The sequence below is a fragment of the Oncorhynchus tshawytscha genome, linkage group LG17, assembly GCF_018296145.1.
Source record: "Oncorhynchus tshawytscha isolate Ot180627B linkage group LG17, Otsh_v2.0, whole genome shotgun sequence".
NCBI lineage: Eukaryota > Metazoa > Chordata > Actinopteri > Salmoniformes > Salmonidae > Oncorhynchus > Oncorhynchus tshawytscha.
Window position 1 is genome coordinate 19459417 of NC_056445.1, and position 20234 is coordinate 19479650.

The window sequence follows — 20234 nt, forward strand, 5'->3', positions numbered from 1 at the left end:
GCCACGATTCACCACTACTGTAATAATTGGCTTAGTCGTGAAACTACTGTGGCTTTAACATAACTCTAATGCTACTACCACGCAGGTACTCAAGTGACCACTGACCAGCCAGGCAATGTAGGCTAATTGACATGGTAGAGTGGCAAGTCTCCTTTCAGTTTCAGCTGTAGAGCTGTTATTTTATCTGCAACAATTGTTTATGGGGGTTGTCGGTTGCTGATGACATCAGCGGCCATTGACATGCCCTGAACCATGTCCCTTCCTTGTGACAAGGCAGTGACCTCTAGCTTTGATTGTAACAATGCTTTACAAGGAGGGTCACTCACTCCTCCTTGGGTGCAGTGACTGCACTGCACTCCCGCCACTTCTGAGTGCCAGGTTATAAATACCACCTGCATCAGTTCTTCTCAGTATAGATTGTTTGTGGAGATGATTCTAAGTTTGCGTATGAGTCACCGCCACACATACTCTGGACCGCTTAGCTTTGTACTGGAGGCCTGGCATGCATTTGGAGTTTGTGGACAGTCTGTCTTGAAAGGGTTTGTCTGTGTGGAACAGATCACCTACTAGTCACTGAACAATGGCCTCTGATCACCTTTTGTTGTGAATGAGCACCACTGTTCTTAACTATGGACCTGGAGGACTAGGCCTATTTGGTTGATTTGAAACTGTTAATCAGAATTGGGTGTCTTAAGGCTTCCGCATGCTACCAGTTCGGAATAGTTGTGATAATATATGCACAAACATTTTGTGACGCTTTGGACTTCAGTGAGGGTTTTTTCGGCTGGTTGGGCCCTTTTTACATAAAAAACAACATTTTTCTCCCCTCTGGAGGCAAGTTGAAGCTGGCGACTACGCCCCTTCGTCTGATTGGCCAACAGTAGGGATTCTTCAATAAAAGATTACTTGTTTTTCTTAACCACACTAGCGTCCCACCGGGCCAATATCCAGTGAAATTGCAGAGCGCCAAATTCAAAAACAGAAATGCTCATTATAAAACTTCATAAAACATAAGTGTTATACATAGGTTTAAAGATTTTATTTTTTAATTTTACCTTTATTTAACTAGGCAAGTAAGTTAAGAACAAAATCTTATTTTCAATGACGGCCTAGGAACAGTGGGTTAACTGCCTGTTCAGGGGCAGAACGACAGATTTGTACCTTGTCAGCTCAAGAAGATTTCAAGGTTTTACTGCGAAAGCATACCATGCGATTATCTGAGAACAGCGCCCAGCAGACAAATCATTACAAACAGTAACCAGCCAAGTAGTTACACAAGTTAGAAATAGAGAAAATGAATCACTTACCTTTGATCTTCATATGGTTGCACTCAGAAGACATTAATTGTTCAATAAATGTTATTTTTGTTTGATAGTCTCTTATATCCAAATACCTCCGTTTTGTTCGCTTTCTTCAGTAATCCACAGGCTCAAACGCAGTCACAACAGGCAGATGAAAAATCCAAATAGTATCCGTAAAGTTTGTAGAAACATGTCAAATGATGTTTATAATCATACCTAAGGTTGTTTTTTAGTCTAAATAATCGATTATATTTCAACCGGACAATAACGTTGTCAATATAAAAGGTAAACAAGAAAGGCGCACTCTCGGTTGTGCGCATGGAAAAAGCTCTGAGACACTGTAGTGTCCACTCATTCAGAGAGGTCTTACTCCCTAATTTTTCAGAATACAAGCCTGAAACAATTTCTAAAGATTGTTGACATCTAGTGGAAGGCATAGGAAGTGCAATTTGAGTCCAAAGTCAATGGATACTGTAAAGGCATTCAATAGAGCTACAAAATAAACTACTTCCTAGATGGATTTTCTCAGTTTTTTGCCTGCCAAATCAGTTCTATTATACTCAACATTATTTTAACAGTTTTGGGAACTTTAGTGTTCTATCCAAATCTACCAATTATATGCATTTCCTAGCTTCTGGGCCTGAGTAGCAGGCAGTTTTCTTTGGGCACGCTTTTCAAACAAAATTCCGAATGCTCCCCCCTATCCTAGTGAAGTTAATGCACCCCCCCGAATCAAACCTCTTAGATGTAAAACTGTGTGACTAAGAACTTGGCAAAAATGAATGTCAAATTTGAGTTGTCATAAAATTCTTAGATTAATTCTGAATATTTGGCTACGGCGTCTTTTTCTAGGTTTTCATGTGAAAGTCTTTTAAGGGAGTATGCGAGCACACTCGTTCGGCTACCTGAGTTTGACGAGGCACCAGCCGAACTGAAGCATGCTGACGTCTTTACTGCTGGGGCACAAGCCCTCACACCCTGCAGCCCTGTAGGACCACTGAGTAAATTTGTAAACCAGAATTGTAACGCTTAACACAGTTGCTCCCCAGAGGTGTGGGGTGGAGAGGAGGTACAGGGAGTTGTGAATGAGGGGGCAGGACTGGAGAAAGATGTTTGTAGATATGCACTGGATGGGTAGCATTCCGGTTCTGTCGTCCTGGCCCGTGCATTCCTCGCATGACAGTTGGTGGAAACCATGGCAAAGGGAGAGCAGAGCAGGCATTCCTCAGCTGTCACCTAACCCCCCCCACACACACACACACAGTCCTACCCTCCTGTTTCTGCCCTGCCTGCCAGCCGCTCCCCAGGCAATGCCAGGACCCAGCTGACTGCTGCATACTTTGCAAGCAGGGCCTACACAGGGAAACAACAGGCGTATTCACCCATATCTGGCCTTTCTCTTGAGTCATCCACATTGTATATCATTGGTAATGCACTTAGTGTATATAGTCTAGCTGGTACAGTTATTGTCAAAGGATTATATTTTTACTGGATCATCAAAATAGCTTTTTGTAAGTTGTGGTTTTGACGTCACGGTGAAGGTTTTACGACATTGGGTTAGGCTTGATAAAATGCCAACTGTTCACTTTTTTTTACCATATCAGTTTACATTCCACGCCCTCACTATCGGTGTGTGAACTCTAACAATGTAACCATGACAACGTCTCATGCTAAGTTGCTAGTGGCTTGGCGGCCGATTCCCGTACATACGGAGTTACATAACCACTGACTGAGCAGAGTAGCCAGCAGCAGTTTAGAATCACATGGACTGCATGAATCTTGAAATGGAACCTATGCAGACAGCAGTACATGAGGCCCTCACTGTAGTTCCATCCAAAGCAAAACCAGTTACATTAACACATTACATAATTGCTCCAGCCCCAACCCTGAGATTCTCAGCTGTGGCAGAGGCTCCCAGTCAGCCAATGAGAGCCGGGGGGGGCTGTCTCGTGGCAGGAAGCATAGATTTGACTTTCAGTAGAGGTGTTGAGATGTTTTTGTTGCTTGAATTGAATCTCTTGATTAAATTTGGAAAATGTACTTGTTGACTTGATATTTGGAAAGTCTGGCCTTGTAAAGTGTTGTCTTCACACAGATCCTATTGCTGAAATATTATGTTCTGGAACATTTCTTTCACCAGTCATGCGGCACTTTTATTCTTAAGGCTGTAAACTCACTTACCCTGGTGGGAAGCGGAGAGCGTTTTGGTTTACCACGGATCACCTGATCTGAAGTGAGAATTGTGTGTCAGGACCTGAAAGCGCTGCCCAATTAGTGCTAGATTTAAGTTGATTTGGGGTGAAACGAGCTGTGTGACTTTTGATGACGGGGGAGCACCGTGTTCCTCATTACTAGGGACATTTGTCGTTGTTCACCTTGGAAGATAATCAAAGAAATGCCGAACAAGACTGAATACTTTCAGTCAGTTTCCCCCATATCACTGTTTAAGACATTAAACATTTGGTCGTTTTTGGAGAACTTTGTAAAATCCACACTACTTTGGTGGTTGAGGTGAGTTTAGCCATTCCTATTTAAAGCTCTTGATGTACCTCTGGTAGAAAGGCACTATAGAAATCATCTATTATAAGAGAAATATTTCAACCACCCCTTTTTTGTTGAAGATGAAATTTAGGCTTTCTAATTGACCTGCCCAAAGGCAGTGATTCATGCATTTATAATGCACAGAGCAGATTGAGAATACATTAATGTCACTCAGTTATTTATAGAATGGAATGAAGAAAATCTGAATCGTATTACTTTATGCGTTCAGTCGTCTCTTGTAGAAAGTTTAATGGCAAATACAGTGATGTTTTCATAACCGTAGCAGTCGATTGCTTGTCAGTTTTTATGGACACTAGTGCATTAATAACATAATTCAAGTGTTACGGGTCACCCAACCCAATGTTGATTCAACGTTGCCTCTGAATCATCAGCATAACCGTCACGGGCCTCTAGCTTGTGACAACTGTATTATTAGAAAAGCTCACAGAACTTGCACATTCTACCTGTTTATAATTGGTAGGTCTTGCTCTGTCAGGCGGGCCCTGTCTAAGTTTTCATTGAAGTGTTTCCACAAAACCTATAATCAAGTGCAGGAAGTCCTTGTGTCGTTGCTCTCGGCTGCTTCTCAACATGTCAGGTAGTCTGCTGATCATGACACGTCTGCATGGCTTCCTTGCGCAATGTGTCACACATATTAGAAAGCAGACACCTTCCATGATTGTTCAACTTCAGATTTTCTTGGAAAATGACTGTTACCTCAAATAAAACACATTTAAAATATAGGCATAAATACAAACATTTTCTTGAGACATATTGATACCCAATTTTCTTGATGCTTTAATTTTGAAAGGGCTCGATTTGGTAGGAACTGTGAAGTATTTGAGACTAGCGTCACTGCAGGTTGAAACTGGTTCACCTGGGGTTGTAGGTAGAATTCCTCAGCAGGGGTGTAAACTCGACCCTCTTTTGCCACATGTGCTCAGACAGACGTGACAGCCAGGCAGGATGTGGAGACTGACTTGACCTGTCACACATTAGCTACCGATAGGCTAGGTGCTCTGCGGATGTCGGCCATGATCAAGACGAGACAATGAAGCTGGAGACTCGGCTATACATTTAAAGGCAAAGTCACGGTTGATTTTGAAACCAGAAGCTACCATTCATCCACACCTGTGTACCACCCTCTCCCACAAGTACATTTTGTGAGCTCTCTTGCTCTCTTTCCTACCCCTCTGCCCCACATCTCCGTCCACACTTGGGCCCTTAGCATAGTATTGAGCTGCTGCAAAATGTTAGTGGGATGACTTCAACAGCGTGTCTGTTTTTATTCACCCTGTGGCAGTCTTCTCTGCTCTAGATTGGTTTTTAAACTATCCCAGGGTTCTTTGCTTTCCAGCAGTCATATGCCTCACTGAGTGTGGGTTTATAACATGCCTTTGAACTCAAAACACCTGGACGCTGAAGACTGTGAATTCCTATGTCTTATGCAGCGGGAGGACAATTAAGCCCAGAGTCTGTTTTGTTGTCCTGGGAGGGAGAAGTTACATTCTTTCTATAATAAACATTAGAAATATGAGGGACTTTTTGTTGTTGTAAGCAATGTAAAATGCAGGTGAAATTGTTTAAAATCAGTTTCTTTGATGGTCTGCATATTGAAAGTGTAGATATCTGAACTCAAACGTGATCCCAGGAGGTAAAGCCCTGATTACAGCCTAGGTGAAGGACCATAAGATGTAGGTCTAGAGTATGAGTGAAGGACCTACAACTTACTAGATGTGACAGGCTTCACACCCCTATGTGGTTTCAAAGTGGGCTACTTGCCTTGCCTATAGTCAACCAACCCAGTACGCAACAAACTCTTTTTAGCTACCTTTGTACAGGCTAACCAGTCTGCCTATTCCCCTCAGCCTGCGATGGATCTAGTTTTGTACTGATCCACCACCAGCCTTGTAACTATGTGCCAGTGAAACTGCTGTGTGCAGTTGTGCTGACAGAGGCTTTTAATTATAGTCTGTGGTGTGTGTGTGCTGTGCGTGTGTATTTGACTGCAGAGTAAAAGCAGTGGCAGTGAATAGAGCTGCGTGTCCGTGTGTTTGGTTGAGTTTTGATGGCTGCAGGCATTGGACATCATTCAAAACCACTGATTTTATTTAGTATCTCCAGGTACAGTAATTTAGTGGTGCCATTAACACTGCTGAACAGACCAGAGTAGGAAACTATTCAGAGCTGGAATTCGAGGTCGACCGACTATGATTTTTCAACGCCGATGCCGATTTATTGGAGGACCAAAAAAAGCAGATACCGATTATTGGATGCCCAAAAAAGCAGATACCGATTAACATCGGCCAATTTAAAAAAAAAAAAAAAAACTTATTTGTAATAATGACAATTACAACAATACTGAATGAACACTTATTTTAACTTAATATAATACATCAGTAAAAATCAATTTAGCCTCAAATAAATAATGAAACATGTTCAATTTGGTTTAAATAATGCAAAAACAAAGTGTTGGAGAAGAAGGTCAAAGTGCAATATGTGCTAACGTTTCAGTTCCTTGCTCAGAACATGAGAACATATGAAAGCTGGTGGTTCCTTTTAACATGAGACTTCAATATACCAAGGTAAGAGGTTTTACGTTGTAGTTAATAAAGTAGTTATAGGACTTTTTCTCTCTACAATTTGTATTCCTTATACCTTTGACTATTGGATGCTCTTATAGGCACTTTAGTATTGCCAGTGTAACAGTATAGCTTCCGTCCTTCTCCTCGCCCCTACCTGGGCTCGAACCAGGAACACATCGACAACAGCCACCCTCGAAGCAGCGTTACCCTTGCAGATCAAGGGGAACAACTTTTCCAAGTCTCAGCGAGTGACGTTTGAAACGCTATTCGTGCTCACCCCGCTAACTAGCTAGCCATTTCACATCGGTTACACCAGCCTAATCTCTGGTGTTGAGAGGCTTGAAGCATTGCGGAGAGCTGCTGGCAAAACGCACAAGTGCTGTTTGAATGAATGCTTACGTGCCTGCTGCTGCACTGCTCAGTCAGACTGCTCTATCAAATCATAGACTTAATTATAATATAATAACACACAAATACGAGCCTTTGGTCATTAATATGGTTGAATCCGGAAACAAAACGTTTATTATCGCATATACCCAGACTCTGCATGCAATGAACGCAAGAGAAGGGACACAATTTCACTTGATTAATATTGCCTGCTAACCTGGATTTCTTTTAGCTAAATATGCAGGTTTAAGAATGTATACTTCTGTGTATTGATTTTCAGAAAGGCATTAATGTTTATGGTTAGGTACACGTTGGAGCAACGACAGTCCTTTTTCCACAAATACGCACCGCATCGATTATATGTAACTCAGGACACACTAGATAAACTAGTAATATCATCAACCTTGTGTAGTTAACTAGTGATTATGATTGTTTTTTATAAGATAAGTTTAATCCTAGCTAGCAACTTACCTTGACTTCTTACTGCATTCGTGTAACAGGTAGGCCCCTCGTGGAGTGCAATGTAATCTGGTGGTTAGAGCGTTGGACTAGTTAACTGTAAGATTGAATCCCGGACCTGACAAGGTAAAAATCTGTCGTTCTGCCCCAGAACAAGGCAGTTAACACACTGTTCCTAGGCTGTCATTGAAAATAAGAATGTGTTCTTAATTGACTTGCCTAGTTAAATAAAGGTGTATTTAATTTTTTTTTTACAGATTTCACAAAAATACAGATTTCCGATTGTCATAAACTTGAAATCGACCCTAATTAATCGGCCATTCCGATTAATTGGTCGATCTCTAACAGGAAAATTCTAGAAGGTAAATGTACTTTTTTAAATCAGTGGACATTTTTGGTTCAATGTCACCGTTTGCATATTTTTCACTGTTCATTTTCTAATATTGTAGACTTGATTTAACATTTTGTGGAGCGTGAATATTGTCTGGTTAAGTCTCTGAGCTCCTATCCCAGATGTTGATAGCCTGCCAAATTTAATAATTAAATGAACCAAAAATAAGCAAACTGCCCTACTGTATATGTGCCTGTCTGGACAAAGGAGGCTACAGTCGGAAGCACAACAACGTCAATCTAGAAGTATAACCTTTTCAATCCAAATAAGTGAACTTTCTCTTTCACAAGCAATGAGTCATTTAGCATACATTTACAAAATCGATAGAACTCTTGGTGTACCAGTAATTTTAGTCTAATTTAGTCTCCTCAGACCACACTGGAGATTCATGCGAGCTTTCCAATGTAGTTGACATTTTCTGAGGCTCAGGGAGATTAGGTGTGCCTTCGGAAATCCCAACGCCCTAGTCTCCACCAGAGCTTTTGTCTCTGCTCAGGACTCCTCATGTGGATTTTCATTGGCTAATTAAAGGTGTTCTCTGCTGTCGTCTGTTTTGAGGGCAGGAGGACGGACAGGAATGTTTCTCTTCTTAAATGGGGGGGTGTAGTGGGGGATGGGGTGTTGGAGAGACTTTTCAGGCAGAGGAACAGGAAGTATTTGTTTATTTTCCTCATTTCCTCGTCGAAGCTCCAAGTGAGCACGGCTTCATCTACTAACTCCTAATGCCTGGTTTTATTACTATAACCCCCCCCTCCTTACCCAGCATTTGACACCATAACCACCACCACAGAACATACACCCAGCTCCTCTCCTACTTCAAAGCCCAGTCTGTAATATATGCCCCTCTTACATTGGAGAGCCAAGACAACTATCCTAATTGTGTAAACTGTTTCCTCATTGACTACGGTGTGGCTTTTTAAGGAAATCACTTTGATGCCTCTGTCTTGACTCATTCTTTCCCAAAAGCAGCCTTTTGGCGATACCAGGAACAGAAGAGATCCTGTCTCGTGAGCTAGGCCTAAGAAGATTGGCAATATAATGTGCATGATGGTCCTATGTGAGACATTGAGTTCAGCTTCACGTGTGTAGGTGATGATGGTGGCACTGTGCAGTGGACAGTGGCTGGAGCCTTTATTCCAAAGGCTATGGAGGTGATCCATATTTTTCAACCATAATAGCGATGGATTGTTTGACTGCCTGGCGGGCAGACACAAGCATACACACTGTCCCTTTAACCTCTGGAGTTCAGGCAGTGCTTGCCTGGAGAATGACATAAACAGGCTTCATCAGCATTTTCTGCTCATGGCTGTAGGTTAACCCACAATGCACGGTATTAAAGGAGATTGTGCTACACTCACACTCGTGTTACTGTGGCCGTCTGACCTCGTTACCCCCAACTAATTTGCCCCGCCCCTCTCTCCTTGGACCACTGACAGTAACAGCTCATGGAAACAAACTTGGCTCTTAAGCAGGGCTATTGTTTTGGCTGCAGAGCGTAAGCCGAAATGTATAGTTACAATCTCCCTGGACCCCCCCCCCCTCTGCTTCAATCCTGGCCTTTTTCCATGGGAATCCCAGATCCATATATGGTCATCCTCAGCAGCAGTGGAGGCAGAGTTCTCTGTGCAGCCGGGTTACTGCTCCCAACAGGGCTCATCTAGTGGAGGAACCCAGCTGGCTGGCCCGCAGCGCTCCCCCCCCCAACCCTTCTTCTGGCCTCCTGCAGTAGCTTTGTGCTTTTAAATCACACACACACTTTCGCTCAGTTGCTCCCTCTTTTTAATTTTCTCTCTCGCGAGCATACACACACACACACCGTAAGAAAGAATTCCTTTTGTGGAAGTGACTGCGTGCCTTTGAGCCGGTGACATAGCCCAGTAGGTGTGGCCAGAGCGTCACTCGAAGGTCTGAGCCCCGGAGTATTACTTATCTGGGAAGTTCTCCACTGCTCTGCTAGACTGTGGCTTGGCTGCAGATATGCTAGGTGGCTGCGGAAAGGAAGCAAGGTTGTGAGGGAGAGAAAGGGGCCAGTGTTGGTCTTCAGGAGAAGCTGCTCTGTCTCCATACTTATTGCTTTAGAAGGGAGTAAAGGGTCTTTTCCAAAAAGAAAACAAGGGCTCCACAGTGGAGCCCATCTCCTGTTATTACATTTAGTTGCTGACTCAAAAAGCCAGCGGGCATATTTGGGTTATACACGTGATATTTTAAAGCCAGGCCCATGATGGATGTTTTGCTATTTCTGACAGCTACTCAAATATTGCACTGCCTTAATCTCTCGCTCTCCTCTGAAATTAGATTACCAGTTTTGTTTTCTCAAAAGGTCTGTGAGGCTTATCTGAAACATGAGTAGACGGTTGACAAAATGATAGAATGGTGATAGTTGCTACAGAAAAAAAATAGAACCATTATACTTTTTTATGGTGTTGATATTGTGACAATGCTGTCATTTGGTGTCATGTTTTCAAAGAGCTCAAAGTGCTTGGTGGCTGTGCTGGGGCTTTGTTCCCACCTGGAGAGGGACTCAGGCCTCGCTCTGTCGTTATGGGTTTAAACAGCTGCTCATTCACCACACTGTTCTCCACTCATGGCACTCAGTGTTTTGTTTATTTTCATCTGTTCTGGTTCCTGTGCAAAAACAAAAGTTTCTAAAACCAGCACTGGATGTGCCAACACCCATACCTAGGGCTCTGTATGTTTCCTGATCAGGAACCCACAATATAACCTACAGTTAGGGCCCTGATATGATCCTGGTAACGTTACATTTGCTTTAGTCATTTAGCAGATTCTCTTATCCATAGCGACTTACAGTAGTGAACCCACAACCCTAGCGTTGCAAGTGCAATGCTCTACCAACTGAGCCACACTGGTACAAGTCATGTTGTCGGGAAATACCCAGGGTCCTAGCCATGGCTACTAGTGGTTGGAATGACCAGTTGTAGACCTGTCTGCTTGGTGGGTTGATACCAGGGTTTCCGTTAGCTGGGAATAGCCGGCCTTTGTCTGATTTATTTAAAATAACTTAAAGCCGATAAATAAAATTTGTCGGCCAATTGTCTGTGAGGAGTCCCATTGCAAAATAATAATTTTTAGTCTATTCATTGATGGAAATGCCAGTCTGTAAAAATATTTAGACTTGTCATGCTTATCAGTCTATAGGTTAATTTGCATTATTTAGTGGAATTGTTACATGCATCCAGAGGCCTGAGATTCCGACTTGGATATTCTTACAAAATGATTTTTCCTAGTCCCTGCTATTTTACCCCCCCCGCACTGAAGTCGGATTTCATAGTTCCCAGTTTTGAACGTGGCGTCAAACGGCAACAGAAGACAGGCTTCATCAGAACGTCACACACTGCTTTGCAGTGAGCTGGAGGCCGTATGCATTTTGAAAACGTATACCAAATTGTTTTAAACCTGAATGTTATTTAATACATATTGTGACTATAAGTCTTATCTTTCTTCAAAGTAACCTATTACTTCTCTTTCTAAATTTCTAACGGATATTTTCATCTGTCACGTGAAACCGCTTGCATGTGCAGTGCCCTTGTGACAAGTGTTTCCTGCTAATTCCGTTATGGAACTAACATTCACGTGTAGCCTACTGATTTGTGTACATTGCTGCGCCTATAATGTAAAGAAATAAGTTAATCAACAGTTTGAATGTAAACGTTCTGATCTGTTGCATCAGACTTGTTGCTGTAACTCTTTTTCTTTATGTTGTCTAGGCATACTGGTTGTGTGAATCTGGGATCTATCGTCTTACAACTGTTCCAGAGTCTGTTTGCCGTCGGAGGGCCCTGCCAGAGGAAGTGGTGGGAGGGGTCCTCAAGTGTGTTCTCCTTGATGTGGAGTGCTGCTAAAGTTAGCATGGAGCGCTCTGCACAATGACCCCCAACTGTATCAGTAGGAAGTACAGTGCCTTTTAAAGTATGGAAAAAGCCCTCTGTCCTTTTTCTGAACTGTACTATGGGTGGGAGATGGGGTTTGGAAGCTGTCACAGGTTCATTAGGTTCTATGAATGTTTTTCTATTGTGTGACTTCATTCTAATAGATAGGAGAACCTGTATACATGGGCTAGGATACTCTTTTTGGCGAAATACTCTTGGTTGGAGCATAATGGTTTAACACATTTTAATCAGGTGGAAGTCTTTAATGTTCCCTTTGATTGGACAGTAAAATAATACCTCAAATGCGTTGTGGTCATATTGCATTATTTGTCAGACTTTGCAGTGTCGGCCTCAAGACTGGTTATATGGATGACACCACGCCCTTAGCAAGAAGTTGTCTTTTTTGAGGGGGGGTGGGGTTGTGGGTTTCTCCACAGAAATGGCTACAAGGATAGCCACCCTGAAGTGTCTGTTCTTTTAATGTAGGCTGTCACCATTCTATTTGTTGTATCTGTTTAAGCTAACCTATTATGGTTCATGGTGACTTATGCTTTCATCCTGTCCAATAATACACTCTGCGATTCTGGAGATGAGTACTGGTACATTTGCTGAGAGGTCTAGCAGCAGAGAACAGTGTCTCTGTCCTTTGACCATAACCAGTCATGAGAACAGTGGTGGGGGGAACGAAAACTTGGAACGTCCAAAAAGAGAAGGAACCCTTCTCTCCCCCTGTTCTCAAGATTAGCTGTTGATCTTGTACTTGTGAGGTCTGCTCCGTGCGCTGCCTCCGGGGCCTCTCTGAGCAACCCCAGTGTGCTTTAAATGAACTATTTTCTCTTTTTATTTATGTTTCTTACAAAGGCCCGACAAGACTGCACTCTCGTCTTCTGGTTTTGGGCTCTCTGGGGGCGGGGCACGTCATTGGTTCATTTTCGGTCGTGCTCAGAGAATGGCTTTGCCCATCTCTACCCGCTAGCCAGGGCTCTTGAAATCCTCTATTTTAGCATTAGGCTGGTGCATATGGACACTGTATTCTTTCTGCTCTTAATGTTTCCATATGTATTCCTACTGCTCAGGGTGGGTTCATTAAGTTAATCTATAGATAGTGCCCTGTAATCTGCCCCATATGGGTGCCCTAAATTGAAGAGAATGTGTGAGGTGCATAGGGCACTGCTTCACTTGCCTTGCGGTTGGATGAAGTCTCTACTGCCGGGGGACAGTCGCTCCTTGTAGCCTGAGCTTGTGAACACAGTCAGCATGGAGGCTACCTCCAAGCGTCTCTTCCAGCAGACGGGGTTTTGATTCTGTCATGTGTATCTTATAAATGTTCTACTGGTTAGTTCCCTCTTTACTTCCAACTGTCTTCTCCATTAAACAACGTTTGACAAGGCCAGGGCAGATGCAGAGCATTCGCTCACTGATGCCTGCGGATATGATTTCCTGCAGTCATCACATGGACAGCTAGCTAGCAGGGCCATGATGTGGAGGCATTTGGCTGTGCTAACATTGTGGTTTACAGCGTGAACCCAGTGTGTTTTTGTATGGGTCAGGTTTCACTAAACACTGGGGTGTTTAGGCTCTGCTCTAAGACTACAAGAGACAACCTCTACCTCCCACCCTCGGTGCTCTTTTGTGAAGTGTGCACACAGTCACTTCCTGGCACATGCCGGCTGACGCTCCACTGATGGGAATGGGTAATCGAATGTACACACACCCAATAAACACGCACAGGTTTGATTTAGGAGTACTTTTCAGTGTTTGAAAAGAGCATCGGTTACAACAGTCCTGTGTGTTAGTGTTGAAAGTACCCTCCAGTGAAAATAAGATGTTGAGTGTTCTGTCTCTTAGCAGCACTGAGATTGAGTGCATACTAGTTACACCTGTGGTAAATTCTCACAGTTTCTCAAATCACAAGCAGGCCTGGTAAGAATTGATCCACTATTATAAATTATTCCAGTAGCCACCTTTGGGGGAAAAAAAGTAAATGTAGAGATTCCTAAGAACGTTACAGAGCTGTGTGTTTCATAGAAATGTAAAAACCAATATTGCAACTGGTAAGGATGATTACATCTCGATTTACTTCAACTTAATTAAACAGTCTGCTAGGATCTCTTGCTAATTGGTCAGTAACACAAAAAGAGCATCATTACCTGGCTTTGGGTGGTGGGTGTCTCGAGATGACAACGACTTTGCTATTCTCCCTGGTCGGACCATTTTAATGGATAAACAGACTGTTTTTCAGATGGAGAGGCACGTACATTTTAAAGCTGCAATATGTAACCTTTGGACACACTGACCAAATTCACATAGAAATGTGAGTTATATTTCTGTCGTTCTTTTGAAAGCAAGTCTAAGAAGCAGTAGATCTGTTCTTTGTGCTATTTCTATGCTTCAAATAGCTGGAAATACAATATTTCTCTACACTAGCTTGCTTTGTCACAAACTGAAATTAGGGGAACTATTACAATTTGAGCAACCAGGAAATGGCAGAGCTATTTCTCCGTAGTGCATCTTTAACTCTCTAAACCAATGAAGTGGGGAGATCCTGTCATAATGTACATCATTGATTCATTTACTAAAGCGCTGTCAGTGTTTACTCCCCAGAACCCCTCTCTTCCTCCGTTAGACCTGGTGCGTTCATGAGTTTTAGTGACAAATGTCAAAATATATAAGGTCGCCAAAGCAAATCTGAGAAATGTATTTATATGAATGCTGTAAGTACAGATTGTTTGCTTAGTAGGAAATGAATGTCCAACTAGTCAGTGACAACTGTTTTGAGTTTGACAGCAACTATGTGAGCTAAAGACACTGTCGTGGGATTTCCTATGTAGAAGAACCCCTTACCTTCCAATGACTCGTGTAGCTTGTGAACGTCATGAAGCAGAACATGTTACATGTGCGTGCTTGTTTGATATAGTTTGTAGCGCAAACCGTTCAGACTCTAGACTTAAAAAGACCTGGCCCCGGGGCTTTTCGGGATCGGCTATTGTCTCATAAACACCGTTAATCACACAGACGAATGGTTGGTGTCTTCAGATTCAGAATAAATAGATGAATCCGATGGTACAGCCCAGGAATATTTTAAATGGGGTTTGAAGTCCAAAACGCACCAGCGTTAGTGGGACTCATTGGTTTAAGAACATGCTGGAAGGGAAATGGAGAAATAGCCCCTCTGCTATACTCAACTGCTGTCTTCATGTTATGTCGGTTAGCACAACCCTCTTCAGTATTACTATCGACGACATCGCTCTGTGTGGTTGAGGAACACTGGACTTGAACTGCGAGTCATGATGATGCTACATTTATTTTGCGAGTTCGAGACACCGCATTGCCCTCTCCTTCCTGCCCCGTCTGTGTTATGCAGACTGCTGACAAGGCCTGCTCTCTAGCTAGAACACTGGTCAAACAGGTTTGCATGGTAACGTGTATGTTTCCTATGGAGTGCGAGTCAGTACATGTCTAGTGTTTCCCCTATATTCAATAAATTAAGTGTTACCCTTGACACTGCTGACAAAAGTTTCCCCTAGGATTGTCTGTGTGTGGAGAACAGGCCTGTCCGTCAGGCGTCATTCGTGGTGAGGCGGGCTTTACACACAATGTCTCCTGTTATTACCTACATTTAATAGTCAGATTAGCTCCCTCTCTCCCCATAGTGTGTTTAGCATTCAAATAGAGATGGCTTTGTCTGCCTTGTTTGGCTTTAACCACCGAAACACTACTGAAATCCCCCGTCAGTAAAAAGCTGGTTCAACCCATTCCCGGTATTGCTCCCGTTGCATTTCTCAGTGGCTCCTATATTGGTCAAGGAATGCCGCCCCCCCCCCAACTTTAAACAGTGGCAGTGTCCCTCCTGCGTCAGTGGGTGTCTCTCGCAGGCCACTGAGCGATGCCTGGCTGCCCCACTCTGTCTCTGAGAGGTGACCGAGTGGGGCAGCCAGGTATGCCACTTTCCCCACAGCTCTGCCAAAGGACTGTTAGCAAAGGATGAGACTCGCCATCTTCTCCTTTATTTTTTGTCCTCCTCGTCCTGTCCCCCTGGCTGCCATGCTACTCGTCCCTGGGATGTTGGCAGTAACTCTGGCACCTGTCAGCTACAAACAATTACAGCCATTAAGGGATTACCATTGTTGGGCTCCTGTAGCCGGTGGGCTGGGCCTCTGTAGGGGATGACGCAGAGGGGAGCATCAGGAACGGACTGTTCTCCTTAAGGGGCATGGTAGCAGATTTGTATACAAATCAACTGACCTAAATCACTACTACCTTAGTTACCTATAGTATCAGTCACCTGCAGATATGAGACTTCAGACGGTGCAGAACAACGGTCTAGCTGTTTGTATACCGTCTACAGTTAGCTACATTATGTTGGTTTCAGCATTTAGCAGACAGTCTCTTATCAAGAATGACCACAATGTATCTAAGGGATGGTGACTGAACTCTTGACAGACAGACGGGCCTAGCGGCATCTTGTCACTCAGCTAGAGGCTGGTTGTGAGCAGCTGTGTGGGTTGCGCTCAGTGGAGTGCAGTCTGTCTGCCCTGCAGCAAAGTCAGAGGAGCCCAGCCAGCCTGTGAGTTAAAGGTGGATACACACTTCCAAGCAGCTGCCTGAACAGCTTTACGGCCTCCACACACACACACACACGCACGCGGGATATGTCCCCATGAGGGAGCATTTTCCTTGTTTTACTATCCTTGCGGGGACTTTGAGGATATCGGGTATCCATGAGGATAGTAAATTACACACACACACACACACACAGTCCCAGATAAGAGCAGCGAGGCCCATGCAGACTTTTCTCCAGCCCTGGCCATGTACGATGCTGTAAACGGCCCAAATTTGGACAAGGATTCCAGCCAGATAGCGCTGTGACCCAAACGTGAGTCCGGTGTGTTTTCCCCCCTCGTCGCTTTTGAGGCATCATAGCAGCTCACAGAGTGGGAAACTTTACAGGCTTTAGAACTGGGGAGGCCTCAAGGTCAGAAAGTTATCTAGAGATCAAGGTTATGGAACGCAAAGCAGGGAATTCAATTCCAGGTCCTAAGTCCGTAAAGGGATCCCAGAATGACATTTAACAGTAGTGCATTCAGTCGAATGAGGGTAGGGGGGGCCTTTCGGGCATTCCTGATTTTGTGAAATCCACCTACTGTAATAACTAAGATCTGAAATCTGCCGTCAAAAGTGAAAGGTTGTTTCACTAATTTTGTCCAGCTTTATTCCCGTCGTTCCTGTGTACAATGTTTTTCCCAGCCTGGCCTTGTTTCTTTGTTGACAGTCACCTTGTTATCTGGCTGGCTTTGAAGCGGGTGACATTTTAACCCCTAGGTCTTCACTGAGGTCTCTAAATCTGTCCCAGCAGCCCCTCGTCCTCTGAACAGAGTCAACTCCCTACGGCGCTCACACTCTCCTCTCTCTCCTACAGATAGTTGGCCTTTGTCATCCCTTTTACCTCTCAGCCTCGGCAGGGAACGCCCCCAGCTAGTATGCACACACACAGTTGCTGGCTCACTCCCACATGTCATTTTATTGTATTGTTACGATTTGTCTTTGGATGCAACCTAAAATTAGCAGATTAGTCTTTACAGCCATTTTGTAATGTCGTTGCTTAGGCCTAATATTTTCCCTTCTCAGGTTTGTGCTCCTTGCCTGTATCAAGTCCTGGCATGCATATTTGAAGGAAAAGAAGACTCCTTTTAGAATTTCTGACTTACCGGTTTCTTGTTCCTAGAATGCAACGGATTAGCTTATTCCTGGGGACTAAATACTACTGAGTCGAGGGTATAATGGCGAGTGTGTTTTGGGTAGCTTAATGGACTTTTCTGTCGAACCACATTTTGACTGGAGTGAAACATCGGTCATGTTGTCTAGAGCGGCACAAATCCATAGGTACAGCCTTTGAATGGGACAGCCTAAAAGATGGAGTGAAAAGTCAAAGAATTTGCATATGAGTTGTCAGAGAACACCCAATTTTCCCTCATCCCAACAGCAGTAGTACGCCCTGAGGTATTCCAAACACCTCGGCTATGTCCTGACATTTTGGCCAATGGGTAACCCCGCCAACATACCCCAACCATTTCTGAAGTGAGGCGCCTCTTTTTTTAAAACGGTGCGTGAGGTAGGTAACTCTCTGTCGGTGGGGTCAACCGGGGGTGTGTGCACCACACACAGGTTCTGCTTGCTGGTTCTTGACACTGAGGAAGGCATCACACACAATGTGACCTGCATGTCTCTGAAGGCTTGTGATTTTTGTCCTTTCGGGGGTCGTCACTGAAGTTTCTTAGTGTTAAATGTTGGACTTTTCTAACGTACTTTCTATTTCTCTCCCTTCAGGCGTGCATAGATGACAACGTGGACATGGTGACCTTCCTGGTGGAGCATGGGGCTGCCATCAACCAGCCCGACAATGAGGGCTGGATCCCCCTCCACGCCGCAGCCTCTTGCGGATACATGGACATAGCAGAGTAAGTACAGCTGCTGGGCTGGAGGTGTCATGGCTGACGTGGCGAGGGTCTAGCTGGAGGCTCTTATGGAACTCTAGGGAATAGCTGGTCTCTAGGGCCCCCCCACACACGCACACACGCATTACTGCATTGGAATAACCCCATTATGTACCAGCCCTTTCACAATGTTGCCTGACGACTCACCCTGAATTAAATTCTGCTGCTCTGATCGCTACATACATGATCGTATACATTCATCGTGGAGAACAAATGTCATTTTGGCTGGTGCGACATGGCTGGCTAGCCAGGCAATTCACCTTGAGCAAAACCCATTTTTATCAATGGAGGCTGACTCACAGGCACATCAATGGTCAGTTTTTTTTTTCTCAATTGAACAAGTATTTATTTTGCATTGCCAAGTGTTACAAGGCTATTCCCTGAGGTTTATGGCTGGTTGAACTCGTAATTGTGCGAATGCCTTTTCATTTGGAGAACATGCATTACCCCTGCCCAGACACATTTTGTTGTAAATCACTAGTCCGGTTAGGTCATCCTTTAACGTTTTTCTATTCAATCATCTTAGACTTTGAAATGCATTGCTAATCAATTCAATCCTAATAGTTGCTACTTATGGACTAGACAGCCTAAACTTGTCAGGGGTCACTGTTTTAAATGGTTTATCCAAGGTGCATGATTACATGTTGATTGGGGCAACCGCCTGTCAGATGGCCCCAACAACCTCGCACAAGTTCCTTGATGTAATCAATGTAGAGAAATCGGGTTAACCTCCGGCATCAGACATTACTCCAGTTGCATTCCGATCCTTTCTTTCATTGTCCTTTTGAGGTAAGAAGGCTGTTTAACGGGCTCAGAAACCGGGCCGGCAAGTAGGGAGATATTATCAGTAGATATTTTAAACCGGCTGAGAGAGCTGAAGGATCTCACTTTGCACTCATTGTGCAGTTTTACTTATCTGTATAATATTACAGGAGCCTGGCATGAGTGTTGTTATCCCACAATCGCACCCTGTGCAGTCTTGTTGCCCTAGTTAGAGTAGAATTATCATACTACGCTACCAATGTCATTGATTGACAAATTCCTTTTTATGGTGTTTCATGAGCTGCAATTGGTTGTTGTAATTGGTTGCCTTGTACATATTTGTACATATTTCCAGAAAGTTCTATCCTTCAGACTTCCCTCTCACCCCTATGGCAAATTATTTATTCAAAATAAGTAAAAAAGCTGTTGAATGTTCAGTTAAATCATTTTCATACAGTGGGTAGTCTACCTTATTGCTCCATTTTTCTCCATATCAGGACTGGGCTGTTGAAGACAAGGGCTCCCACTTTCTCACAATGCAGTGAGGAATGAAGGAGAAAAGTGAAGGGCCTTGTCTGATATGGATGACTAATGGAGTGCTCTGGTCTTGGGCGACTCTGGGACCTGATGTGGGTGGTAGGAGCACATAGCAGTGCCATTTTAGCCCACAACACTGTCCCCGTCATTCCCATAATGAGGCCTACAGAGCCGGAAAGGCAATGGCAGCCTTTTACGCCAAGCTCTTTGGTGTCGAACCAACAACCATCCGATGGCAGTAGTTCTGAGCGATTAACCAACACTTCTGTTATAAAAAAACAAAAAAAACTAATTGAATTGGATTCCATTTAGTTTTTCTGTGAGCTCAATACACAGTTTGTCTCGAGAAATCGGGTCAAGCCCGAACTGTGTGATATAGTAGGGAGTTGCAGTTTCCAACAGGCCAATAGTATACACAGTTTAGCGCAGGAAACATGGCAATGACTATAATCCATTGCGAGACTACTTGTCCAGTCTATAGTACAGACCGTCTGTGTGGGGTAGACCGAGAGAAGAGACGAGAACACTGATCGAGAGGGTTGCTTCGTGGTATATCTACCTGAAAATACATGATCTATGTGATAGTTGGTATTCAGGAGTCATAAAAGTAGGCTATATTTACTTTGACAATAACATTTTAAAGAATTTTACAGACAGCATAGGCAGCAGCTCTATAGAGATGAGGACTTGGAATGAAATTGGTCATCAAATGTAATATAGAGAACAGACTTTTTTTAAATTAAAGTAATGTAAATAAATTATTTTATACGTAATAAGCAGTTGGGCTGGGCAGTATACAGCTATTAATGCACAGACCGATATGGATTTTTACTTCACCCTCTAACAGTATTTCAATGTTTTGGTTTGTTGAATGTGAGGCACAACACCAG

General features: G+C 43.6%; 1 protein-coding gene across 12 annotated transcripts in view; it reads left to right on the forward strand.

Annotated features, from left to right (window-relative positions):
• The window catches only part of LOC112217034 (protein phosphatase 1 regulatory subunit 12A-like), a 70496-nt gene that overhangs the window by 7618 nt on the left and 42644 nt on the right, over positions 1-20234 (forward strand). For all 12 annotated transcript variants that reach the window (XM_024377262.2, XM_024377257.2, XM_024377258.2 and 9 more), the window contains exon 2: positions 17879-18009. In XM_024377262.2, coding sequence (XP_024233030.2) covers positions 17879-18009 — 131 coding nt within the window. The remainder of the gene's footprint in view (positions 1-17878; positions 18010-20234) is intronic.